The sequence below is a fragment of the Alexandromys fortis genome, unplaced genomic scaffold (genome assembly GCF_014885135.2).
Source record: "Alexandromys fortis isolate MF-2015 unplaced genomic scaffold, M_Fortis_MF-2015_v1.1 scaffold_22, whole genome shotgun sequence".
Lineage (NCBI taxonomy): Eukaryota > Metazoa > Chordata > Mammalia > Rodentia > Cricetidae > Alexandromys > Alexandromys fortis.
The window spans coordinates 6,293,368-6,320,219 of record NW_026067900.1 but is presented as its reverse complement, the minus strand read 5'-3'; the positions used below and the strand labels follow the sequence as shown (position 1 = coordinate 6,320,219).

General features: G+C 41.9%; 1 protein-coding gene and 1 pseudogene across 3 annotated transcripts in view; one reads left to right on the top strand and one right to left on the bottom strand.

Annotated features, from left to right (window-relative positions):
- Positions 1 to 364: 364 nt before the first annotated feature.
- Positions 365 to 26,852, top strand: part of Tex9 (testis expressed 9) — a 37,314-nt gene continuing 10,826 nt past the window's right edge. For 2 of the 3 annotated variants that reach the window (XR_007589384.1, XM_050126956.1), the window contains exons 1-9: positions 398 to 423; positions 3,632 to 3,695; positions 5,209 to 5,288; positions 10,462 to 10,510; positions 12,038 to 12,120; positions 13,769 to 13,947; positions 16,487 to 16,569; positions 17,882 to 18,055; positions 23,864 to 23,998. Coding sequence is in view for 2 of the 3 variants with exons in the window: in XM_050126956.1 (XP_049982913.1) it covers positions 410 to 423; positions 3,632 to 3,695; positions 5,209 to 5,288; positions 10,462 to 10,510; positions 12,038 to 12,120; positions 13,769 to 13,947; positions 16,487 to 16,569; positions 17,882 to 18,055; positions 23,864 to 23,998 (861 nt within the window). In the remaining variant the exon portion in view is untranslated. Of the gene's footprint in view, positions 424 to 526; positions 607 to 3,631; positions 3,696 to 5,208; positions 5,289 to 10,461; positions 10,511 to 12,037; positions 12,121 to 13,768; positions 13,948 to 16,486; positions 16,570 to 17,881; positions 18,056 to 23,863; positions 23,999 to 26,852 lie in introns of all 3 variants that reach the window. The other variant, XM_050126969.1, reaches the window with a different exon arrangement.
- Positions 16,581 to 17,875, bottom strand: LOC126491378 (protein BEX2-like; annotated as a pseudogene).

The window sequence follows — 26,852 nt, the reverse complement described above, 5'->3', positions numbered from 1 at the left end:
CTGATACTGACAGCCCGAGCTCTCAGCCGTGGCATGAATAATGATAGCAATCAGAACTGTAGAACTGTACTGAAAAAAAAAATCCATTATAACAAAAACTACGGTGAGTCGGATTGCCCTACTGGGCTGGAGAAACACCTCCGATAGAGGCTTATGCGTGCTTGCTGTCTCTGCGTCGTGGGGTCTGAAACCTCACCTCCAGGCCGAGGACAGGTTAAACCGCGAGTCCAGGTGGGTGATACCTTGGAGCCTCAGAACTGCTGGTCAAAGCCCGCGCAGGCGCTGTTATAGGTGGAGACAGAAAGGACCTTGCCTTCTGGCGGGAGGCTGCCCGAGACCAGAGAACTCTCGCGAGTAGATATATTGTTACCATGGTAACCACATTGGTTTAGAAAGATGGCGGGGCGAAATGTGGGAGTGCCGGTGAGTTCAGCCCCTAACTCCTGACCAGTGGCTGGGCTGCGGGCGGGCTGGCGGGACGGACCCCAGACTCCCTTGAACTTGAGCTCTGCAATTCTGTCTGCAGAGATGCGGTGCTGCAGGTACTCACTCGCGCGGGCAGCTTGCAGCTGGACAGGACCTCCTCGCCCGGGAGCAAGAGTACAAGTGAGCGTCCCTCGTGCCCTAGGGAGGTTACTGGGGTTCCTTTCTTGTAGAGTGGTTGTATCTGGGGGCCTTCTCCCACTCCTCATCCGTTTTTAGCCTTGGCTATTTAGCCGGAACTATCTGAGAAGATACTTGTAAGGGCAAACATGTAGTACAAAAACTGTGTTGGGCATCAGGAGGGTTCACTTGGAAGTGCCTTGGAACACACAAATCGCCACCAAGAGTGGAGTTTCCAGAGTAAATTGCTTTCTTTCTTTCTTTCTTTCTTTCTTTCTTTCTTTCTTTCTTTCTTTCTCTCTCTCTCTCTCTTCTTTCCACCCTTCCTTCTTTCTTCTTTTCTTTTCTCTTTTCTTTCCTTTTCTCCCTAGACAGGGTTTCTCTGTGTAACAGCCCTAGCTGTCCTATAACTAGCTTTGTAGACCAGGCTGGCCTCGAACTCACAAAGATCCGCCTGCCTCTGTCATTCCATCCCATCCCGTGTCCTCCCCTCCCTTCTCCCCCGACCAGTGCTGGTATTAAAGGCATGTGCCACTACTGCCCGACCCAGAGTAGAAGATTTTGAGAATTCTCAAATTACTAGAGTTAACTTGTGCAAATTTCGTAGAGGCTTGTTTTCTAAATGAATCAGGTCCTGGTACAGTGGAAGGAGAAAGAATGATTTCCCTTCCTTGCCTTGTTCTTTGGCAGTTATCTCTGCTCCCACCCTCACCCCACTCCCCTTCCCCAGGTTGCATGCAGCAGCCAGAGCAACCCTTTTTATTTTCAATTTTTTTGTTGCACTGCTTAAAACTGCATTTTGCTGTTGTTGTTGCACTTTCAATGCTTTGACAGCTCTGGCTTTTTTTATTTAGCTTTCTGCCTCTCTCTCTCTCACCTATACAGGTTGCACTTCTCCAGTCACAAGGGACATGGGTCTTTCTTTCCAATCCTCTCTGTTCTTGAGGGAAATCATACCTGCCTGTAAAGCCCAGAGGGGACTTTGATCATGCTAAACAGATCCCTAGTTGTTTCATGTTTTTTCCCAATTAGCATATTCTGTTAATATAAACTCACTTGATAGCTTATGTTTTAAAAAACAAAACAAAACAAAAAGATCTGAAACAGGGTCTCTCTACATAGCCCTGGCTGTCCTGGTGCTCACTATGTAGACCAGGCCCTGAACTCACAGAGATCCTTCTGCCTCTGCCTCCAGAGTGCTGGGATTAAAGGCATTCACCACCATAGTTTATTTTCTTATATTCTGCCTCCTCTACTGAACTCTAAACTCCACCAGGATACCAGGGTAGAGATTATGTCTGCATTATTTGCCATTTGAATGTACCCTTACTAAATAAAGTATATTTTTAACAACTTTTTTGTTTGTTTGTTTGTTTGTTTTGTTTTTCAAGACCAGATTTCTTTGTTGTAGCCCTGGCTGTCCTGTAACTAGCTCTGTAGACCAGGCTGAACTGACAAGAGATAACCACCACCCAGCAACAACTGTTAAAAATTAAAGCTCTTAAACTCATTTGTTACTAGTGCAACAACAAAATGCCAATCCTCAGCACTGCTCAACTCATGCTGTAGAGCCTCGTGGATTTCTGGATGAGACCGTCTGCTAGCTATGGTAGTTTTTTTCTAGTTTTGTTTTCTCTGCATCCCCTTTTCCCTGTTTATGACGATGCAAGGTGGAATACAAAAGTAACCATGAGCCACCGTAGCGCAGCTGTAATTTTGAGGAGCTCACTTTTAATAATTCATCATTATCTCTGAGGTTTGCTCCAGGGTTTGGGTAGATTCCTTTTAAATTGGGCTTTATAAATTTGCCCTGATTTCACTAAATATAACTTTAAAAATATGTATCAAAATATTTTATCCACAATTTAACTCATGTCCAACGTATGTGGCAGAGGAGTTTATGGCAGACAGGTCATTTTGGAGGATCAAGAAACAGAGTTCCGGCAGAAAGTGATGCTGGACTGTAAGCCTCAAAAGACCTCCCCCCAGTGGCCTGCCTCTAAAAGCTACACTCCCCAAAGCAGCCCCACTAACTAGGGAAGTGTGGCAAACAGTTCATTTTCAGACCATAACTGTCTTTGTTCTTGCTCTTTCTCCCTCTTTCAAACTAGAATTTTGATTAAAATTTTTTATTGTTTTGATAGTGTAGATCTCTCCTTTCCATTTTTGTGCCTTCCTATTTCTCCCTTGGTGACTTATGTGATTTGTTATTCTTTTAAAGTCGTCTTCAGCAGGGTTTGTTTGTAGAGTCCTTATATTCTAGGTGAGCAAATATCCCTGTGACAGACAGGACTAGAGTTTAGTGCACTAGGCTAACTGCTCCCGAGACTGTTGTGAAGCCAGCTAGGATGCTGACCATGTGGAGGTAACTGTATTTCTTTCCAGCCTCTGGGAGCATGCAGACTTGTGTGTGTGTGCTGCAGGTGATGATTGGAAGGAAATATTAAAAATAAAAAGGTTGAATGATGATAGTGAACTTCTCCCTTTTAAAACATTTCCCTTAAAATCGTTCTTGCTTCATTGGATCAAGAAATAGTCATGCTTTTTGCTAGATTGCAAATGGAGACCAAATAAATCCCATATTTCTGGTGGTATTGGTACCGAGTGCATGGCTGAGTTCTGAGCTGGCTCCCCACAGACTGTAACACCCAGCCCAGGCAGGCTTCCCTGATCCTGGCCACTCTAGTCATCAGGAGACAGGACCCACCTGTCTAAGGATGCACGGTTGGAACTTGTGTTCTCCATAGGTAGGATAATCCTGGAGCTGTTCGCTCTTGCCTAGTTTACTAGTTAGATGACTTACTTCATGGAAGATATGAGTAAGGAGCCATGGAAAGGCTGGGCAGTGCTTACATTTCTTCCAGAGGTAGGAAGAGGCAGGGAGTTCTAATAGCTCTGTTCATTTTCAACTAAAAATGTTGTGTGTGCTTTGGCAAATATTGATTATAATGTAATTGCCAAAAATTAATTACATTTATTGTTGTTAGAATTTTGTTATTATTTGTCAAGTTCTATTTTCTGCTTTTAGGCGTTTAAATGCAGAATTGGAGGCAAAAACTGCTGATCTGGTTAGACAAGCTGATGAAGCAATAGTAAGTAGATGCACAGTTTTTCCATTTAAGTGCTAATTTTTTAACTTTAAATTGAATGCATAACATGCATATAAAAATACCCAGAGCATCAATGATCAACTTAGTGAGTGACAAGCTAAACATGAATGTGTGTGCATAGGTGTAGTTCTAATGTGTGTGATAAAAGTAGTTTCTGTTTAGATGCTCCAATCATGTAATCAATAAGAACATCAATGTTAGTCATCTTTTGAGATTTTCTGTATAGTAAAATTAACACCAAAAATTCAGTAGAGTTGAAAGTAACAGTGCTCAAATAGTGCTAATATTAAGATGTTTCCTACATATGACTGAGCTTCTTAGGGCTAGAATAAATCACATACCCAGGAAAATGTAAGGTCATCTCACCAGCCCATGCATCTAAATATCAGCCTCCGTTCTGGTATCAGATTGGGCATCTGCTCTTCAAGCATTGCTCCCTCAGCTCCAGTGTTCCCTGTGCTGGCGTACAGCCTTCCCAGAGGAGTCGGTAACTCTTGTCCTGACCTCACTTAGTCTTTCTTTAATCCCATTGCTCCCCAAAATGGAGCTAATGGAGGCAGGAAAGAAATTCTAATAATATCTTATTATTTTTCATGATTTGTTTTTATTTTGTGTGTGTGTGTGTGTGTGTGTGTGTATGTGTCTGTGTGTACATGAGACCCACAGAGACCAGAGATGTCAGATCCCCTGGATCTGGAGTTACAGGTTATTGACTGTGATCTTCCTGACATGGGTGCTGGCAACCAAACATGGGTTCTCTGCGAGAGTAGTAGTGCCATTAATTCTTCACTGAGACATTTCTTCAATTAATATTTTGATGCTTCATAAAAATCCATAATTATTTATTAGTTGAGGATTAAGAAATGTAGCATCTATAACATTTCACTTAATACCTAATAATTACAGAACTTCTAGTTGTGTTTATAATTAAGTATTTTACTGGAAATATTTAATTTCATTTTACAGTTTTGCCAGTATCTGAAAAGAAGGAAAATCTTTGTCAGGAAGGAGAGCATGTCATGGTAGAATGACAGGTGCATTTTGTATGTGCTTAAGGAGTTCCCTAAAGAGAACCTTTATTTCCACACCAGGAAGAACAGAATAAAAACAGAGGGGGTTTGGAAGCGGGGAGACATCTTTCTTTCCCCAGCAGCTAGTGGGATGTTTTTTGCCATCTTCAATTTGCATTTACTCTTCTCTTGTTCAATGGCTCCTCACTGAAGCTTTTACTGTCGCTGCTTCACATAGACTGCCGGGGGTGGGGAGGTGAAGAATAAGAGGACCTTCAAACTCTCATATTTTTATCTTTGAAGTAATTTTCTTACACCTGTGCAAAAGAGAAGCAAAAGCATAGTCAGTATTTATTTGTTACTGTGTAGCTTTTCTGATATTGTAGAGACCTGGGACAGCTCTGAAATGATGAGCTTTTAGAGAGGTGTTAAACTGGACTCCATGAGTGTTATCTTGAATATTCATGACTTATCCTGTTTACTAGAGAGATCAGCAAGAAGTACAAGCTAGGCCTTTTTCAACAAAAATTACATCATGCAAAGAGGAAGATGGTTCCAGTACAAGGTACGTGACTTCAGCTCTCAAACATGGCTTCCGTTCAGTAATCCTTGTAAAACATCAATGCATAAATTTTTTTTGAAAATGTTAAAGTATAATTCAGGGAAGAATATAATATGTAAAATTATAATTGGGGCTTTCCTAGTCAGACACAGGCAAGTTTTTACCTGTTCTAGCTCATGTAATTCTCTAGGTAATATTTGAATATAGACAGTATTGTCTTCACTTAAAAACTGTAGCTTACTTAGGAAAGGTCAGTGCTGTGCAAAGGTCAAACAGAGTGGTTTCCCTGGGGTTCACCCCACAGCCATGTGAGAGATTTCTGGACCCTTTCTCATGCACTCTACTGCCTGCCTTTTGGAGCTGTGTGAAGACTGGGTAGTGATAAATTAATTTTGTACATTTTTGGCAAATCAAGAAATTAGGCAACCATAAAATATTAGTAATACATTTAGCAAAAGTATGGGTTCTACATGAGTAAAATTGTTTTACTGTAGCAGAGGCGGTGATGGCCCCAAACAGCCCATGCTATGGCTTTGTCTTCTGAGAACTCAACAGCTGTTTCAAGCATTACAAAACAAAATTCTAGCCATACCTGTAGGTGAAGGCCACTTGTTCGTTCCGGCCGCTTAGCCCCGAAACAATCACACAGAAACTGTATTAGTTAAATCACTGCTTGACTCACTAGCTCTAGCTTCTTATTGGCTAACTCATACATATTAATTTAACCCATCTCCATTAATCTGTGTATTGTCATGTGGCAGTGGTTTACCAGCAAAGTTTCAGCATGTCTTTGGAGGAGGCTCCATGGCTTCTCTCTGACTCCAATAGGGTGAGCACATCTCCCTCTGGTGGTGGCTGCATGGCTTCTCTGTGACTCTGCCCCCTTTCTCCCAGCATTCCATTTAGTTTTTCCCGCCTACCTAAGTTCTGCCCTATAAACAGGTCAACAACATAGCATACAGAGGGAAATCCCACATCATACCCACAGTTTCTGTTGAGGGGGATTCTCTTCTTGTTTCCAATGAGCACCACACTCCACAACCAAGTCTACAGTTCTTTGTGAAGCTTTTCTTCAACATCCAGAGGGTGCCAGGCACTCTTCTCTCAAGCAGCTATCACTTTTATGTTTAGAGCACTAACTGCTCTTGCAGAGGACACTGGTTCTGATCTCAGCCTCCACATGGTTGTCTCACAACACCTGTAACTCCAGCTCCAAGAAATGTAATGCCTATAGCCTTCAGGGGCAGTAACGTTCACACACCCATACCCACCCCCACACATACACAATTAAAAATAATAAATATCAAAATGAAGATCTTTTTCAAAACATCTGCCAGGTTGCCCATCACTGTGAGGTATACATTACTAACTGTTGGTACACTCCCATGCAAGACACTGCAACACAGCTATTGTGACCGGGATCCTCTGTATAGTGAAGAACATGCTTTCTACAGTGAAGAAAGAACTCTGGATGCAGTAGTGTGTGGTACTCACTGGAACCAAGGAAGAGAGAATCACACAGCACAGAAACTGCGTGTGGCTAAAATTACACTGTGTAACTCTCAAAACAACTGTGAGTTCTCAGAAGAAGCTTAAAGGCATGGGCTGTTAGAGGACTGTCACTGCCTGTTACTTTGAGTTCTTCTTTCTAGTAAATCAATAAAAGTATATTTTGTATCATTATTTGCCACATGCATATGTTCATGTAATGGTAAATCACTTATCTGCATCATATGTGATTCTATCTGATGTTTGATAAATAAAGATACTTAATAGCTACCTAAATTCCAAAGGTTGGATTACAGATAAAAATTGGGCCTGGCTTTTATCCAGTAAATGAAAGAATTGAGATGCTGTACTGGCAGCTAATCCTTAGTTCCTGATGAAGCAAGCAGAAGACTGATTTTACAAGTGTAAAAATGAACCTGCTGATTTTCTTTTGCTGCGTTTTTCTCATGTCCAAAGTGGTGATGAGACATCTGTTGACCTGGGTAAAATGGATTTTTTTAACACTATTTTTTTGTTTGTGTCTCTGTGTGTCCACATGTCTTTGTGCACACATGCATACAGTGTGGAAGTTACATTTGCTGCTCTCCTTCCACTATGTGAGCCCCAGGGATTGAACTCCAGGCATCAGGCTTAACAGCATGTGCCTTTATCTTGTATGCTATCTTGTCAAACCTGGAATATTTTCTTTTTCTTTTTTTTCAAGACAGTGTTTCTCTGTGTAGCCCTGACTGTCCTGGAACTCACTGTAGACCAGGCTGGCTTTGAGCATAGAGATCCACCTGCCTCTGCCTCCCAGCTGCTGGGATTAAGGTCTGTGCCACCACCACCCGGCTTCTGGAATATTTTCTTAATGCATCTGTTTCAACAGGTGGCTTTTATCATATGAAACATGGCATTTGACTTATTGGGATTATTAAAGATGAAAGATAAGTCTATAAAGAGACCGTCCATTTCAGGTTGGAACAGTAGTAATCTTTTTAAGACTCAGGCAGTGTATTCTATGATAGGTCTTCAGTATCTGTGGTTACTCTGTCAGAAAGATAGTAAGGAATCTAGAACTTAGTTTCCTTTAGTATAAACATCCAAATCCTCTATTGTGCTGAAAGCAAGGTTTTCTGCCCAGATCATCTCAGTTCTACTTCAGACAAACCGTTCATGAAGATTAACATGAGTCAGAACATTGTGCTGCAGTGTGTCTTGCGTGGGAGTGCACCAGGAGAAGTGGCATGCACACCTCATGGTGATGGGCAGCTGGCAGATGTTTTTGAAAAGTTCTTTATTTTGATGTGTATTATTTTTGATTATGTGTGTGGGTGTGGGTATCTATGCATGTCACTGCCTGTAGAGGCCAGAGGCATCAGGTCCCCTGGAACTAGGGTTGCAGGGTGCTATGAGCTGTCCTACTTGGGTGCTAAGAATTGAACTCTGGTGCTCTAAGCTGCTGAACCTTCTCTCCAGCCCCTGGTAGATATTTTTAGCTGTATACATGTGTGTGGGAGAGGTGGGTGGTGGTTGGAAGGAAATGAAAAGTTCAGGAAACATGCTAAGGGCTAATGAAATGGCAGGCTTTTGCTTGAAATAAAGACAGTTCAAGATACTTACGTTCAGTCTTGGAAACATTTTTATATCATGTGTGAAAAGGTTATTTTCCATAAATTTAAGGTATTTTCAAAGCTACTTTTCTTTCACAGAGATTTTTCTAGTATATAGGATCTAAATATACCTTCAAGTTAAGTAGCAAAAAACTTGCAGATGGCCAGGCAAGAAGGTGACACCTGACAGAAAGTCATTTTGTTTTGTGTGTCCTCTACAGTGACCAGTTGGCATTTTCCCTATAGTAGCAATAGACAATAACACAGTATAGTCCATGATACTAATACAGATGCTTTAGATAGTGAATCAGGGGCAGGAAAGGGACAGATAGCAAATGTTTTAGGATTTGTGGGCTTAGATAGTCTCCGTCACAACCACTCAATTCTGCTGTTGTAGAAAGAGTGGCTATGAGTAGATCCAGTCTGTTGATGAGCCAGTGTGTGCATATACCTACAGATATGCCTCATTTCATTCTACAGACATGCTCTGTAAACCTAAGATAAAAGGTTCCGGAAATAAGATGGATTTAGATTTATCCATTCACTCATTCAATGTCTATTTACTTTTGTCACTTTAAAAATTTATGTGAGCCGGGCGGTGGTGGCGCACGCCTTTAATCCCAGCACTCGGGAGGCAGAGGCAGGCAGATCTCTGTGAGTTCGAGACTAGCCTGGTCTACAAGAGCTAGTTCCAGGACAGGCTCCAAAACCACAGAGAAACCCTGTCTCGAAAAACCAAAAAAAAAAAAAAAAAAAAAAAAAAAAAAAAAAAAAAAAAAAAAAAAAAAAAAAAAAAAAAAAAAAAAAAAGATAAAATAAAAATTTATGTGTGAATTGCTATTGCTATGTCAGATTGATAGCATTACACAATGGGAAAGGCAGGTTGGACCCTACTTTCGTGAGTTTATACTGTTACGAAGACAGATCCTGACCAAGTGTTCAAGTGCATTAGAATGGTGGTGTTAAACATGCTTACAAGTAAAAGTGATGCAGGGGTTATTTTGTTATTTGTGTGTGTGTGTGTGTGTGTGTGTGTGCATGCTCATGTGTGTCACCATGCATATATGGAGGTTAGAGGACAACCTGTTTGAATTAGTTTGAATTAGTCTCCTTTCACCACGTGGGTCCTATGGCTCAAACTCAGATGATCAGGCTTTGTGCATTTACCTGCTGAGCCATCTTACCAGCTCTGATTCCTTTAAGAAATGGATGGTTCACCCAGGCCAACATCCTGGGTCTTGGGTTGGCTCACCTAACATCTAACCTACCCATGACCTGCTGGAGTGCATGAGGTCCTATGTGATGATAGCTACAGGATCTCTGTGACTCAAGGCATCAGCAGGATATCTGAGAGGAGTTTCGGTGAGGGTCCAGTGATGACGGTGCACCAGAGGCTTTGACCAGACCAGTGACTCATTGCAATGACCACTTGCGGGTGGGCTGGTGGGTCTACTGTGTGACACATTGTAGTTCCCAGTGCCACTAGGAGGAATAAAGAGGTGTTGAGGAGGTAAGAAAGATGGAGGAGTGAGGTGGAGTTTGTTTTGTTTTTAATTAATTTTGGGGGTTTCTTTTGGTGGCGGGATGCTGCAGGGGTTAGGGGCAGATGGGGAGAGACAGGGAAGTGAACAGGATTGGGTGCATGATGTGAAATTTCCACAGAATCAATAAAGAATTTGATAGTTCTCTGTGTAGCCAGTCATCATCAATCGTCAGTATGATTTATACTAATAAAAATTTGTACTACATTTTCCTAAAGAATACCGCTGTACCTTCTCTGTAGTGAAATATTTAAGCACTTTTTAATGGCCTTCATTCAAAGTAAATTAATGTCTAGGAACTAGAATCAAAGTGAAATATAATTCTTCGTGCATATAAACTTATTAAATATATACATATGTCTAGATATAACTTATGTAGAAATCAACTTTATAATTCATATAAGTATCAAGTTAATGTATGACTAATTGAAATTAGAACAATATTTCCTCTTTAGAATATAGTTACTGTTGATTCTCATGGTGTCTCAGCTTAATATCACCTATTTTAATGTAGTACTTACTTTTGGTTTGTAGAGATCTGTTGTCATCTGAAGGGGTGGCTCATCTATGGTCAGAAACCAAGGTATGAAATCAAACTTTCTGTAAATGCAATTACATTCTATAGAATGTGGGACTTTAATTAATAAAAAAAATTACTTGTGCCACAGCATGCGTGTGGACGTCAGAGGACAACTTGTGGGGGTCAGTTCTCCCATCCACCATATAGACTTTGGGAATTGAACTCCCCATACTTGGCAGCAAGCACTTTTACCTTATAAACCATCTGCTTGACCCTTAGGATTGTTTTTTGTTTTAAAAAAAATTAGAGAAAGAGTATGACTCAATAGATAGAATGTAAAACTCAGGTGTGATATGCTCATTCAGCATTGCTTATAAAAGATCTTGAATAACTTCTGCCTTGTCATCCCACTGACTGTTTGGAGGCTAGTGAACAAAGCTCTAAAGGAATGACTCACTTTTCTGTGAACCAGAGTCCCATGTGGTAGTCTGAAAGAAAATGGCCCCAAAAGAAGTGGTACTATTAGGAAGTGTGTCACTGTGGGGGTGGGCTTTGAGGTCTCTTCTCTCAGTTGACTTCCTGTTGCCCATGAGATGTAGCACTCTCAGCTCCAGCACCACGTCTGCCTGTGTGCTGCCATCTCCACCGTGCTGATGATGGACTGACTCTGAAACTAAACGAGCCACCCCAGTTAAGTGCTTTCTTTATAATAGTGCAGTGGTCATGGTGTCTCTTCACAGCAACAGAAACCCTAACAAAGACAGGTCCTCTTCTAAAAAGCATAGGATGGAGATCATTCTTTTGCAAACCGGGCACCCTGAGATCTCTAAGTTTCTATCCACAAAGCTCTTCTAAGTTAAGGGAACTGCACACCTCAAGGCCAGCAAAGGGCTGTTTGGCACATGGTTGGCTAATGAGGAGAACTGAATTCGGTGAATCAGAACATCCTGATTTAAACATTCACTAGCTGGCTGGATAAACATTTGTCTTTGGGATTCATTTTCTGTATTCCTGATTCCCTTGGTCCAGGTGATTTTTAGGTGTTTCCTGCACAGTTCTGGGATTGCTGAAAATGCAATTGGATTAAATTATTTAAAAATGGCAATTTTTATTTGTAGCAAAACAACAATTCCATATGTTACAAAATTATTGGGGCTGGAGAAATGGATCAGTGGTTAAGAGCTCTGGCTGCTTGTCCAGAATACCCAAGTGTAATTCCCAGCACCACATGGGAGCTCACAACTGTCTGTATCTGATGCCCTTTCTCTAGCCTCCAGGGTACCAGGCACACATGTGGTGCACAGACATACATGTAGGCAAAACACTCATACACATAAAAACCAAAAACCAAAATTAAACCAAGCAAAATTTCTGTTGTTAGAAATGATTAGACTCAGTGGTTAAGAGCACTGGCTGCTCTTCCAGAGGACCTGGGTTTAATTCCCAGCATCTACATGGCAGCTCACAACTGTCTGTAATCCAGTTCTAGGGGATCTCACATAGAAACAACAGTGCACATGGAAAAATATTGTAAAAAGAAGAAATGATTAAACGCTTAATTAATTGGTAGTTTCAACTTTTTTTCTCTAGCCAAAGACCAAAAGCACTGGTCCTGTAAACAAGGTTCAAACCAGACTTCACTCTGCAGAGAAAGAAAGGAAAACAAATTCAAGGTACAGTATAGTTTGCAGGCCTGACTCTCCTTCTCAGTTTTACAGTCCACAGTATCAGCATTCTTAGTTATAAACTTTCTGTTTCTCTTGATTTTTAAAATACCTCCAGTATAAAGCCCCTGTATCCCATGTATCCCATCATACTCAGTAATTTAAAGCAATTGCACTTGGAACTGTTTACAGCAGTTAATAAACATTTTATGTTCTCTAAAACAAAATCACTACCTTTCCATAAATTTTACTGTTGTTTTTAAAGAGACATTATTGGAACTGGGACTGAGATCTGGGTTTTATTTTGTTTAAAGATTTTTTTAAAAATGTATATGTATATATGTACTTGTGTGACTCTATGCTACCTGTGTGCAAGTGCCCTTCCAGACCAGAAAAGGGTGTCAGACTCGTCAGACGTGGAATCACGCTGGTTGTGAGCTTCCATGTGGGTGCTGGGAACCGAACTTAGGTCCTCTGTAAGAACAAGTGCTCTTAAATATTAAGCTATCTTTCTATCCCCTGGGGCCTGGGTTGGGTTCTTGTAAATAGAGCAAATTGTTTTCTAGATTTTGACTGCTTGACAGAGTGCCATACGTTATTGTGTTTGTGAGACGGGAGTTGTTTGGTGAGATATAAATTAGGTTATGTCATAATTATTATTTACATTCTGCTCAGGCTTTTTTGTTTTGTTTTGTTTTTGAGATAGGGTTTCTCTGCATAACAGTCCTGGCTGTCCTGGAACTCGCTTTGTAGGCCAGGCTGGCCTCGAACTCGCTGAGATCCACCTGCCTCTGCCTCCCGAGTGCTGAAATAAAGGCATGTACCACTACCTGGTGAATTTTTTTTTTTAATAAAAGGAAAAAACTTTGGTTGTAGTAACCAGTAAGTTATTTAATCTTTATGTCTATGACCTACCTACCCAAGCTGGTAATTATAATAACGGGGAAATCTTTCCTAACTATTGTATATTTTAATTGTTTAAAGGGGAAAAAATAGAATTGAAGGGATAGAAGATAAAATTAACAAAAAGAGCCCAAAGAGATCATTGGCTAAATTGCATGTATCACTACAGAATTCCCTTGTCAGGCTTCACGGTCACTATTTAAATATAAGGTGGTTATTACAAGAACTCAGAAGCATTTGCCTTCGTGTTAAAAGTAAGCTGAATCACAGTCTTGGTGACATTTAATGTGTTTGCCCTGATTCAGGCCACTGTGCCTTTGGAAATGAGTTTTATTCCCTAATTCTTCCTCACCGTTAATGTTAAAAAGTTAAACCCGGTATTTTGGTCAACTTTGATTCTTGTTTCTCTACATTGAAAATAAATGTTGAGTTTGATGGCACTGAGGACCTGGTAATTCTTTCTTAAGAGACGAAATTCTTCCCAGTTTTCAGTGTCAGGACATTACCTTGGGCAATTCTCCAGCAGCGTGCAAAATGAAAACTGTAGGCCGGATCTGACCGGTAGGCCTGGACTTCCCCTCGTAAAGACTGATGGCTACTAAGACAGCAGAGCAAAGTCCTTAAATGTTCCATTGTAGATTTCATCTTAAGTTCAGTTTTATAACAGGTTTATCTGCTTTGTTTTGGGCAAAGCTCCATCCCCTCCCCCACCATCCCATTTCTGCTCACGTGTGTGGCATGTTTTCCTTCTTAGTGTTAAGCTGAAATATCCCAGTGTGCAGACTGCCAGTGATGTGGCCATCCCAGACGATTTCTCAGACTTCTCCCTTGCCAAGACAATTAGCAGGATTGAAGGGCACCTGGAGGAGGACAGCTCGCCAGGGCACGCCGATGACGACATTCTCTGTGGTGTCAGCAAGGACATCGGGACAGGTAGGTTTTCTTCAGCATTACAGATACTCAGAGATTTGGGAGAACTATATCTTTAAATTTTATTATGAATATGGATTTATGTCTAGATAATAATAATCTAGAGAGATGTAGTGAATGGAAGGAAGATTCTAGGTAAATTTAAGTTGGCCAAATACTTGTTGACCAAGGGTGGTGGTTTGAGTTCACTGAACTTGCCTCTACTTTCTTTTTTCTTTTCGTTTTTCTCTTTCTTTCTTTCTTTCTTTCTTTCTTTCTTCTCTTTTTTTTTTTTTTTTTTTTTTTTGAGACAGGGTATCTCTGTAGCTTTGGAGCCTGTCCTGGAACTTACTCTGTAGATCAGGCTGGCCTCAAACTCAGAGATCTGCCCGTCTCTACCTCCTGAGCACTGGAATTAAAGGCATGTGCCACCACTGCCCGGCTTTTACCTCTACTTTCATCTCTGTTTGATATTTTATATTATAAAAAGTCATGACTATAGTATTGTTTTGAGTTTATTTCAACTGAAATTAAAATGTCCCATAGTTTGTCACTGAATAAATTTTCTGAGTTCCTTTTATTTATTATTATTATATTCTGTTTACTGTATGCTAAATCAATATATTGAAAAGGGTAAATGAATTGATAAGGCAACAGATAAGTAATGAAATGAGTTTTTATTAATATAATTTTTTCTGGTTAACTTACACTCTGCATGCAACTAGAAAAAAACTGTTTTAATCGTCTAAAAAATTGTATTCGTTAGCAGCAATGTCTCTAAAATTACTGAAATTATGAGGAGCCACCTGTGCTGTTGGAACAAAAAACCAGAACAATTGGAATGTGTGAGCATAGTTACTGTGAGCTGTATAATGAATTTGGGTGTGCAGTATAGTCAGCTGTGACTCCAGTCTGGCTACCTATCTCCTCTGTGATAGCAGTTTCTCCATTGGAGAATCAGAGTTGGTTAAATGATGCCTTAACACAACGTATGCATCACAAGAGGCTGACAGTCTGTACTTTTCACATACACAGTTTATTGTTCACACCTTAAAAGTGGGGAGAGGCAGAAAACTTACAGCAAATGAATCTTAACTTCCTAGCTCTAAGTGATGCTGCTGGTGTCTGGAGATGGGATTCACTCAGACAGTGGCAGGAGTAGCACGGAATAGGTTGCAGGTCTTATAGCCCAGTGCACAGTAAACCACCTTGACTGCATCCACTGGTGGAGGAAGAACAGGGAGTGGGTGCTAGCTCTGAGGCAGATGATCCTTCAAAGCTCTGTTACTTGAGCTCAGTAGAGACCAGAGACCAGAAAGGCATGCTTCAGTTGTGCTTAGCCATTCAGACAGGGTGCCATACAGTCAGAGGTCACCAGTGTTGCTGAAAGAGTCCCTCATTGCTAGCACTATAGTTTATGTGCAGTGAGGTACATTGGAGACCAGCCTCTGTTGGGCTGCCTGGTCCTTCTGTGACTTGTCTCCTCAGGGCAGACATTTAGCCCCTGCTTCTGATTGCTGTGAACCGCCTGCTCCCAGGGCTTTGCTGCTTACACTCTGGTGCATACTTCTGCCGTCAGCATGTTCTGACTCTCACGATGACTAGCAGGAGTGCCTCCATCGTATTTTCTTCTTTTTAGTTCTGAGTGTTTCCTACAGATGATCATAAAGTTTACCTCTGAAATTATGATTCTCTGAAGAATCCTAACAGGTTGTGTGTAATGATGATTGAGTGACATCCTAGTCAGTCACAGAGGACAGCAATTCATTCATGCATTTGTAGCATTTATTGACCTAATCAACCCTCTGGGACCGTTAGAGGGAAGGACTGTAAGTGAATCAGGAAGTTGGTTGTCACTCTTCAGCTATCTTCCAGGACATGCTGGGCAGATGCTTGTTCCTGGAGACAGTCACCCACTGCCTTGTTACAGGCCAGAGATGCAGAAATTCAGGACCAGCTGCAGACTTTACCATGAACACTGCTCCTTCCTGTGGCCACTGTCTCCATATCTTCGCTCCTCAGCTTGTGTGCCTGGGCGTCTTGTCCCAGGGAGAATATTCCTGTACTCCAGATGCTTACTTCGAATGGCTGGGTTGTGGGTGGGATAGAATGATCTGGAGTCAGTTTGGAAGCACAGATCGTAAGATCTGAAGCTTTATTTTTGCCAGAGAGGGTCTGCTTGTTTCTGTCAACTTCTTGGGCACTGCTAGCCTGAGACCACTATAAATTCTAGTAGATATCTTTTGGATCACGGTGGTAGGTGTGAGTGCAGTCTATAAACGTATGCAAGCACCAGCTTTTAGGTGTGGTTCTTAGGAAGAAGGGTTTTTGTCCTTGTTCCTCTGTCTTTACTGACTCTCCATAGTCTGCGTGACCACCTGTTGCTGTTCTTTTCTGTTGTCTGACATGGGGAATGTTTAATGTTTGTGGTGTTTCTACGATGGTCTCCTGTTAGATTGTCTACTGTGACTGTATTTTACTCATAATGTATGCCCTGTCGCCCAGTTGATAATGTCTTAAACTTGGGGGAAGAAAGCAGTCATGTAACGATTTGACTCCACAGAGGCTCAGCTCAGATTTCTAAAGGCCAAACTCCATGTGATGCAGGAGGAACTGGACAGCGTCGTGTGTGAATGCAATAAGAAGGTAAGCAGGAATGGCTTCTCGCGTGCTCTACCAAAGACATGAGGGACAGTTTTAATTATACTTTTAGATTTCAATCCACAGTTAAATAATCAGATTTAAAAATTAAATATAAATACAAAACTTTATTCTGAAAGCTTTTTACCACAAAGCTTAAGAATGTATCAAAATTGTTGACATTAGACCTTACTATCTTGTTTTGCTTTTTAAATCTGCTTTATTAGCTCTACAATATATAATGAGATTCTTTCCATGCATTAGATAAAGTCTGCTAACAGGAAAAAAATTTGAGACTGAATCAAAAACACAAGTTTCAATTAGAAGCTGGCATTAAGTGGAGACCCATGAGGAATAAGTGACATCAAAAATTTTACAACAGCACATCACAAACATTAAGTTTTGGAAGCAGGGGTCCCTGTATTATCTTCAGAGAAAACCAGGATTCAGGGCATAAAGCAAAACTCATCATGATGGTCATGGTGAAGGGGGCCAGTGCTAACTGCCCGCAGACTGTGGCTCAGCTGCCTTTCCCTCAACTTCTCCATGAGCTGTCTCACATCCTCCCTAAGCCTTTCCCTGTTCTCCTCTCTCGTCCTTGTTGGGGCTCCAACCCTATGCATCAGGTCCCCTCTATAGTGCACGATGGGCTGCCTAACAGGGAACCGCCTGCAACTTCCTGGGGCACAGAGTATTCACCTGCTTCAAAACGCAGGACCAAGCTGGGTGGTGGTGGCGCACGCCTTTAATCCCAGCACTTGGGAGGCAGAGGCAGTTGGATCTCTGTGAGTTTGAGGCCAGCCTGGTCTACAAGAGCTAGTTCCAGAACAGGACCACAGGCTGCTCCCTTTTCTTAGCATCTTGCGGGCATTTCTTCCTTTTCCTTCTTTTCCTGATGGTCATTTTCCATGTTGAGATTATTTTTCCTCCTTGTTCCTCTTTGGAATCCATTTCTCCTGGGCCTTTCCCTTGCCCCATAGACCTTCTCTCCTTTGTCGCTGCCAGACACCGCCGCAACTCAGCTAGCAGACCTGCTCCGCTAGCCCAGGGCCCGATGCCAGCCTGCAGTGCGCAGGGAAGCACGGAGCTGGTGGCCAGAAGGGAGTCAGAATTTACTATTTTAGACTTGCCAGATAATAGGCTATTCAGTATAAAATGTCTGATTTCCATTTCTAATAGTGAATATCAACCAGGCTTTATTCCCAGGAATTCGTGTAAATATCTCATCAAAGACCATCTGAGGCTCTTTTGTTTTCAGCTATAGTTTTGGTGTCAGATCTTGTGTATTTTTTACATAACTGATAATGTCTTATTGTAGGAGGATGAAATTCAGGACTTAAAGTCCAAGGTGAAAAACTTTGAAGAAGACTGTGTGAAACAGCAGCGAACAATTACTTCACAGCAGTCTCAAATAGAAAAGTATAAGAACCTTTTTGAAGAGGCAAACAGCAGATGTGACGGACTTCAGCAGCAGCTCTCGTCGGTAGAGAGGGTGAGTCTCCCACGTCTCCCGACTCAGCGCTAAGGACTCGCTGAAGCTGTTAGAACACACTCTGGTTAATAAATGAAAACATCCCCCTAAAACAGAGTATTTGACAACTCTTTGAGGTACATATACAGTAATCACCTCCTAGTAAAGTATGCAGTTCAGTGGCTTTTAGTATGTTCATAAATTCATTCTCAAATGTAGAACGTATTCACAGCCTCCAAAAAATGACTCTTACCCTTCAGCCTCCACATCCCACATCTCATCCATGCCAGTCCTGGGTTACTACTTCTCTATTTTCTGTCTCAGTAAATCTACCTGTTCTGGAAATTTCCTCTTGTACATAGACTCAAATAATATACAGTCTTTGTGATTGATTTCTCTTGTTAAAGAATTTTGCTTGTTTTTTTTTTTACTGTTCATTCATGTTACAACACTAATTGTTCAATTCTTCTTTAATTGTCAAGTATATTCTGTATATGTGACATATATTAAATTTATTATTTATTTATCTTGAAATGCTGGGGTTGAAGCCGGAGCCTTTCACAGGGACAGCTGCCAGCTGTTTCCTAGTGCTGTTGCATCTGGTCCCTGCAAGCAGCGTGAGGGCCCAGCTCTCCGCACCTCAGCTGCCCCTCTTGGTTAGCATCCCACTGGTGTGAGCAGTGACTGACGATGTATTCATTTCCCATTTGTGGACCTTCCTTGCAGAAATGTTGTCCTTTGACTTACACACACGCACGCATACACACACACACACACACACACACACACACACACACACACACGCACATGAGTGTTGTGACCCGTGTGTGCCCCCTCATATAAACATACACTTTCACACATGCAGTAAAGACATTTAATAAAAGTTATCTTTACTGACTGGGTGTGATGACCTCTGTCTTTAATCCCAGCACTTGGGATTCAGAGGCAGGTGGGTCTCTGAGTTCACGGCCAGTCTATTCTCTATAGCAAATTTCTGGACAGCCACTGCGACATAGACCCTGTCTCAAAAAACAAAACAGCAACAACAAAAAAACAACTTTATTTATGAATGTCTTAAAGACAATAAAATGTATTTTTTCTAAATATACATTTTAGTGAGTTAGTTTGTCAACGTGGAGGGCTCAGATTTTGGAGTCAAATAGTTTGATTCCTGCCCCGCTACTACCCTGTCACTGGTAGTTTGCTTAACCATTCGTGCTCGGTTTCCCTTCCTGTAGTGTGTTCTCTGGCACATACCATAGAAAAGATTTCCTTTGTTCCCACACAGAGGACTAATGTAGTAATGTTGTCTTCTGACAAGCTAATCCACTGCATACGATGGGCGTGACATTAACCTCCAATTCAGCTAATGTAAAGGACATTTCTGTCCCCTGCCGGTTCCTTTACATTCTTTCCCACACCATCCCAGGCAGATGCCGAACCACGGTCTTCTACTGTACAGTGGGTTTTTGGTTTCAGGTTTTTTTTAATATTCTAAAATTTCATATAGGTGTCATCATTAAAGTACACTTTTTAAGTCTGGTCACTTTTGTTCAGCTGTTTTATTGTTTTTGTTTTTACATGCTTCATGTTTTTGTTTATTGCTCTGTATTTATTCACAAATACACCACATTTTAAAATTAGTAATTACAAATGATGTCACTGTGTTCCATTTTTCATAGACACATGTCTTTGTGAGTGCTTATCTATTCTCATGACGTTGGATAAATACCTATGAACAGAATTTCTGGATTTTTATGAGAAAGTCTATGTTAAAACATTTTAAGAAACTTCCAGGTGTGGTGGTACCTGTAATTAATCCCATTATTCAGAAGGTAAAGTCAGGAGGATTAACAGAAGTTTGAGGCCAGCATGAGTCCTGCAGGGCTCATTAGCCACCCAGGGCTAATGAATTGTCTGGGGGAAAAAGAAACAGCCAAATTAAACAACAACAAAAAACCAAACATGTAAGGAACCTGTTAACCTGTGCTCTAAAATGCTTGCCACACCTGACATTCCTGCCTGTGTTCCGACCATGTCCCCAGCTCGTGGTCCTGCCAGCATCACTGCCTTAGCTCTAGAGAGGGAGCAGTGAGCCTTTGCAGTGTGTGTGGGTGCTGATGTTGTCATGGCCATGTGTGTGCTTCTCTGTGGTCCGTCTGCACATGTGACAAGACCAGTCTGGAGAGCGTTTCCTGCCCCCACTGTAATCCCCTCACGTATTGTATACTCTCTCGTCATTTGACTTTGCTTTTTTGTTGTTGTTGTTGTTTTTTACCATGTGTTTCCAAAAGGCAGAAGTTTTAAATTTTTGGTAAATTTTATATATTTTCTTGGAATTTCTGGTTTTTCATTCTTCCCAGAAACTTTTGCCTGCTCCAAAGCCATGAGAATCTTTCTTCTAAGCATTTCATGTAGTTTATATATATATCAGCATCATATGAATGATATACATGTGATCTATTTAAAGTGAATTTTATGTGTAGTATGAAATAAATGTCTTTTTTCATAAAGCTAATAACATGGGAAATACTGATTTTCCTCATTTTATTATCATGTCATTGACTGTGGGGCCCAGTTCAAGACTTTTACAACAAAATTAAAGACTTGAGATTTTCTGTAAAGTTTTGTCTGGCAATGTGTTTGCTTGTTGCTGGTTTGTTTTTTTGGTAGCAGCAATTTTATCTGTTTGCAGGATGCAGTGTATCTTCTCTACATGCTGTAAAAGTTACCAGGATGTAGTATTGGGATTGATGGTCCAACCTTTTATTCCAGCTTGGATAACCCACCTGGGAGACAGGCAGATAGATCTCTGTGAGTTTGAGGCTAGCCTGGTCTACATAGTGAGACTCTGTCTCAAAAAAAAAAAGTTACCAGTGTGTGATTGAAAACAAATGGTTTCAAAGTTTTAAACTCAGTTTCGCTTTCTCCGGTGGTGGATTTTCTTCCGTGGAGAAACTCTGCTCTCCTTTCTCCTTGCTGCACTTTTCAAGCTTTCAAGGAGGCGATGTTTTCAGCTTTCTGAGAAGGAAGTTACAAAGTCACCAGCAAAAGAGAAGGGCAAGGGTTTATCACACTCCTCTTATCGCGGCTGGTGTGAAGCAGTCGGCACTGTGGGTTTTAAAACTAGTAGCTTTTTTCCCATGTGAACAGTGAGTGAGCTGCGGAGCCATCGTCGCTGCCTCCCACAAAGCTGTGCGGAAGGCTGTGACAGCAGATGGCAGCCAGGCGCAGCTTGATTTGTTTAGAGACCTACAGAAGGAGCAGCATGTGTTTTGTTTTGTTTTCCCCTTTAATTACTCAAAGCCACAGAGATGGGTTTCAGAGATGATGTGATACAGCCAAGGAAGAAATATTTAAAAAGACAAACGTCGCATTGAAGTGAGCTCCGGCTCTACAGTGATTGTTACGTTTACCGAGTGCTCTTTGGAGGCTCTGGGCCAGCCAGACCATTGTGTGTTGTATGGGGTACAGTACGGGTATTCAATACTACAGGACAAGCCCGAGTCATTTTTAATTATTAATTATTATTAATAATAAATATTTGTTATTTTATTATGTATATATTAATTTATATATGCCTGCTTGCCTGTATGTCCAAAACCAGAAAAGGGCATCAGTTTCCTGGAACTAGAGTTACAGGCAGTTGTGAGTCCCAACACAGGGGTTGAGAACCAAACTTGGTTCCTCTGCAAGAGCAGCAATTCTGTAAGCACTGATACATCTCTCCAGCCTTTATAAAAATATTATTAGTGCCTTTTACATGCAGCTACAATGCTGGAAATGAAAACAGCTGATAACTTTAGAAGTTTACATTTCAGTGGGAGAACCAAACAAGTGAGTGGTTTTGGTACCTGCTGCAAATGTGTGCTAGCCTGTATCAGGCTACTCTAGAAGTCCTGAAGGAAAGGCACCAAATCCAACCCATGTCTGCTGTAAGGACTAGGGACCGTACCAGGAAGGAGTTCAAGGCCTACTGAGCACCCAGGTGGAGCCTGGGCACCGTGTGTAGGGGCTAATTAGGTAACTGGGGACAGGAGGCAGAGAACTCAAGCCCAGTGCTTGATCCCAGTGCTGTTGGAGCCCCTGATGGAGCAAGTGTGGCGGGGAGGGGCCTGGTAACCACAGAGTTCACAGTTCATGAGATGGATTGTTGTTAGCTGTCCCTTTTCAGCAACAGACTACTGTAGAATATTGGCACAAATACAAGGCCCTCATACTTTGCAAGATATTCTGTTTCTGCTCAAGTTGGATAATTCCTAGTGGGGTTAATATGCAACCCTCCATTTATCCTTCGTTTCTTCAAGCGGTTGACTTTGTCAGTTCTCCACAAGAGCAATATTCATGGGCAAGCGGTATCTAACCAGGACTTTTGGGAGGTTTCCAGAAGACCTCAAGTGAGCTAGGCTTAGAGGCGTATGTTGTGTGGTATTGTGTTTGTGTTCTGACAGTAAAGCTTTCGTGGAGACCAGAGAGCAGAGCTAGCCACCAGTGAACCATAGAAGCTGGGCAGTGGTGGCACACACCTTTAATCCCAGCTCTTGGGATGTGGAGACAGGAAGGGATAAGGTGGGGTGGAGACAGGATCTGAGCCCCTTTTGGACTGAGGAATGAGAGGGGAAGGAAGCAGCTGGCAGTTGCTCCTAGTTCTCTGATCTTCCGGGTTTCCCCCCAATAGTTGATAATTAATAAAGAATAACAATTTTTTTATTAAGAATAAGATGAATTAGATTAATGCTTCAGGCATATGCCTATAAACTCAACACTCAGGAAGCAGACACAGAAGTTTCAGCCTAGCCTGGGTTGAACATACAGCAAGATCCTGTCTCCTAACAGTTCAGTTTTAAAATATTTACTCCTAAAATAAGTATGGACAATAATTATACAGTGTTTTGAATCAACATGAGGCAAAAAATATTAATCAAAAGAGCAACATTTGTTGTGGTTGGAGAGATGGCTTAGTGATTAAGAGCACTGGCTGTCCTTCCAGAGGACCCAGGTTCAATTCCCAGTACCCACATAGTAGCTCACAACCATCTGTAGCTCCAGCTCCAGGGGGTCTGAGGCCTTCTTCTGGGCTCCAAAAGCACCAGCCACACAAGTGGTACAGACATAACTGAAGAGACCTAACTTGACACCAGTGCAGCCATGAAAGGCTGCAGACTAGCTACACTGGGGCTAAGTCTTACCCTTACAATAACCAGGAAAAGCTACAAACTGTGCCATGTGGGGACCGATCAGAATTGAGATAAACTAGTACCAGATGCTCCAGAACGTTAGAAATAGCTTACCTAACTTGTATATAGGTTGCCAATTTCCTTCCAGCAATTCCAGTGCCAATCCCTGTTTGACTAGACTCTTGCTGTCCCATTCCTGCCCAAGCAGGAGTTCAGCCCCCATCTGAATCCGTAATTCACCTCCCCCCTACCCCCATTCTTTATTCCTTAAAAACCCCGAGCTCCACTGAGCTGGAGACTCTCCCAATCCAACCGCTGTGTCAGAGCGCATGGAGAGCCCACACTTGAGCTCGCAGTAAAGGCTCTTTGCTTTGCATGTGAACCCGGGCATAATAATAACACATGCAGACAACACCACCCTCCCCCGCTGAAAACTAGAGGACAGAATTAAAAAACTACAAAAGCATTTGCAACTACATCTTTAGGTGTCTTTCTAGTGCCAGTTTTGGGTGACACTCTCCTGAGAACTGTGTCTCTTGATGCTTGGCCTGCAGCCCCATGTGAGTAAAAGCAGGAAGCATGGGAATGAAACAATGCAAAATGTAAAAGGGAACGGATGGTCTTCAATATTCTGTATTTTTTAACCACACAGGAATTAGAAAATAAAAGAAGATTACAGAAACAGGCCGCTACAAGTCAGAGTGCCACAGAAGTTCGCCTGAATCGCGCTCTTGAAGAAGCGGAGAAGTACAAAGTGGAGCTGAATAAACTCAGGCAAAGTAACAAGGTGCACAAAGCTGGGTAGCTCCAGTAGGGCTCGCCCTGGGATTCCCCTCCCTCAGCAAGCGGCAGAAACCGGATTTATTGCTTCTTGTGTGGTGGGTGGGGCGGGACACACAGGCCAAGGTGCTCCTGTGAAGGCCAGAGGACAGCTTCACGGGGTTTGTCACCTCCTTCTCCCTCTTGTGTGCAGTCGGGGGTCTAAATCAGATGATGAATCTTACATGTTAAGCCTTTACTCCCTGAGCTGTCTCACCAGCCCAGAAAATAACCTCACTGGCCCCTGTGAAATTTAAATTCCTTGAGTTCTGGGCAGTGGCAGCTGACACCGCTAACCCCAGCACTCCAGGAGGCAGAGGCAGGTGGATCTCTGAGTTTGAGGTCAGCCTGGTCTACAGTACAAGCTCCAGGATCCAGAACAGCTAGGGCTGTTACACAGAGAAACCTTGTCTTGAAAAACCAAAAAAATTTTTTTCTTGTGTCGTGATGAATATTCTCTTTTCAGAAAAAAAAATTCTTAATAATCGGTACATTTTCCACTAGTTAGGATTTTCCACTAATTAGGATGTTGTTTTGGCTGTTATGATTGGGTGACTGCATACTCCTTTGGAGGATTCATTTCTTCACATAATCTTTAGAGGGCTATGTTATATGTCAGATTCTTCCTGAACCCTGTGGATAAGCCATGAAAAGTAAGCACCTTTTGTATGTCGCCTTCTTCTCTGAACCTCAGGCTTCTGCTATGCAGAGGGAGGGGATGTATTACAGGACCACAGGTCTGAGCCTTGAGCTCTGGGGGCTTTGTTAAATACAGACCGCTGGATCCTACCCTTGGAGGCCTGAAAATCACAGCGTCACTATGGGGGGTAGCACCTGTTAGAGATGTGTAAAGGCCGCTGTCACACCTCCAGTGGCAGCCAGTTCCTCGAATATCTGTTGATCCTCAGTGAATGGAGGTGGATACTGATGCCAGAACCTGTCATAGTCTGTACAATTAGTTCCGCATCAACCTGATGGAATTGCTTCCTTATGACATTTAGTACCTTAACGATGACTTAGGAACCACCTTATTTCATAACTGATGGTGGATTCTGAATTGTCTCAGTAACACTGGCTAGAAACAAGAGACCTTGACTAGTCTTCTGAAATGATTAGCAGAGCCAGCACGTGACACCTTAACTACACCGTCTTAATGATTCCATCGAAGGCACCTGCTGCAGCTGGCCAGCTGCTCCGTGTTTAAAGGCCATCAGCGAGGATCTAACTGAGATAAGTCATCTCACATCCCGACACTCTGCATGTTGCTGTGACTTAAGAAAGCAAAAGGCAGAGTAACTGTATCGAGATTTGCCCTTCTGGTTGCTGATCTGATCTCTGACTTGCCGCACACGTTAGAGATATAGAAAGGAAAACTATTTTCTTTTCAGTAAGTGACTTTCTTTCTATCCAGCAGTGTTGAAAATTCAAGTAATGAAGACTTGGTAGCCATACCTTTAACCAGAGCACTCAAAAGGCAGAGGCTGGCAAATCTCTGTGAGTTCAAGGCCAGCCTGGACTACAAAGTGAGTTTCAGGACAGCCAGGGCTACATAGAGAAATCCTGTCTCAAAAAACAAGCAAACAAACAAAAAGAGACTTGGTATGTGAACACTTCCATGAGTCACCAGGAATACAAAAACTTGGATGTATGCAAAGTTGACTCATATTATTTCAAAGTTTCAAGCACTATTTTAGTGAGACAGCATCTCAAAAAACCAGAGGAAAAAAGTTATGTATTTATGACTCATTTTTTAAATTTTTACTTATTTGTGTATTTTTAGGGCTTGTCTCTGGGCATGCTTAGGCCCCACAGTTGTGGTGTTTTCTCTTAGCATCTAACCTGTGTGTAACTCTTCTTTGGCGAGGAGGGATTTTCCCATTTCATCTTTTGTGTCTTCTTACTCCTTTTAGACATATGATTAGGTAAATTAAAACTTTCAGGTCTGTGTGTTTGAAACGTGACAAGAAAAGAGTAAGGTTTACATAAAAGAGAATAAGATTCCCTCATAGTCATCAGAAACTTAAAGATCTGTTTTTAAAATAATGACAAATTATTCTCCACAGAGGCTGGGAAACAAAGCAATAGCTGTAAAGTAAAAATAACCCTTTGAACCGAAGTCGGTCACCCTAGCCAGATATAAGGGTGCAGGAATCTTAATGTAAGGCTGTGGTGTGTGTGTGCACATGTGAACACACACATTTGTGTTTATGTGTGTTGAAGGCCAGAGGCTGACACTGGGTGTCTTCCCCAATCACTCTACCTTACTCCTTGTGACGAGGTCTCACTCTGAACTGAGAACTGGCCCGTTTCCTTAGTTGACCCGAATGGCTGGCTCCCAGAATGCACATAGGCAGCACTACTTACATGGGGGCTAAGGATCCAAACTCTGGCCTCACACTTAACCAGTGAGCCATTATCTGTGTCCTCTCTTCTCTCTCCTCCTCCCTCGGGGATCTTACTGTCCCTCACGTCTCACACTGTGTCCTCCAAGGCTGCAGAGTTGTCACTGTGGAGCCTGCTGAGGGAAGAGGAGTGAAATGGACATCTACCTAGAAACGGCATTTGATGAGGTGGTTGTTTGACATATGGGACCAAAGTCCATGTTCCTTCATTTAGAAGTGATAATTTCTGATTTTTTTTTAAATTCATTTAGAAATATTGCCAGGCTGTGGTGGCGCACGCCTTTAATCCCAGCACTTGGGAGGCAGAGACAGGCAGATCTCTGAGTTCGAGGCCATCCTGGTCTACAAAGCAACTTCCAGTACAGCCAGGACTGTAATAGAGAAACCCTGTCTTGAAAAACCAAAAAAAAAAAAAAAAAA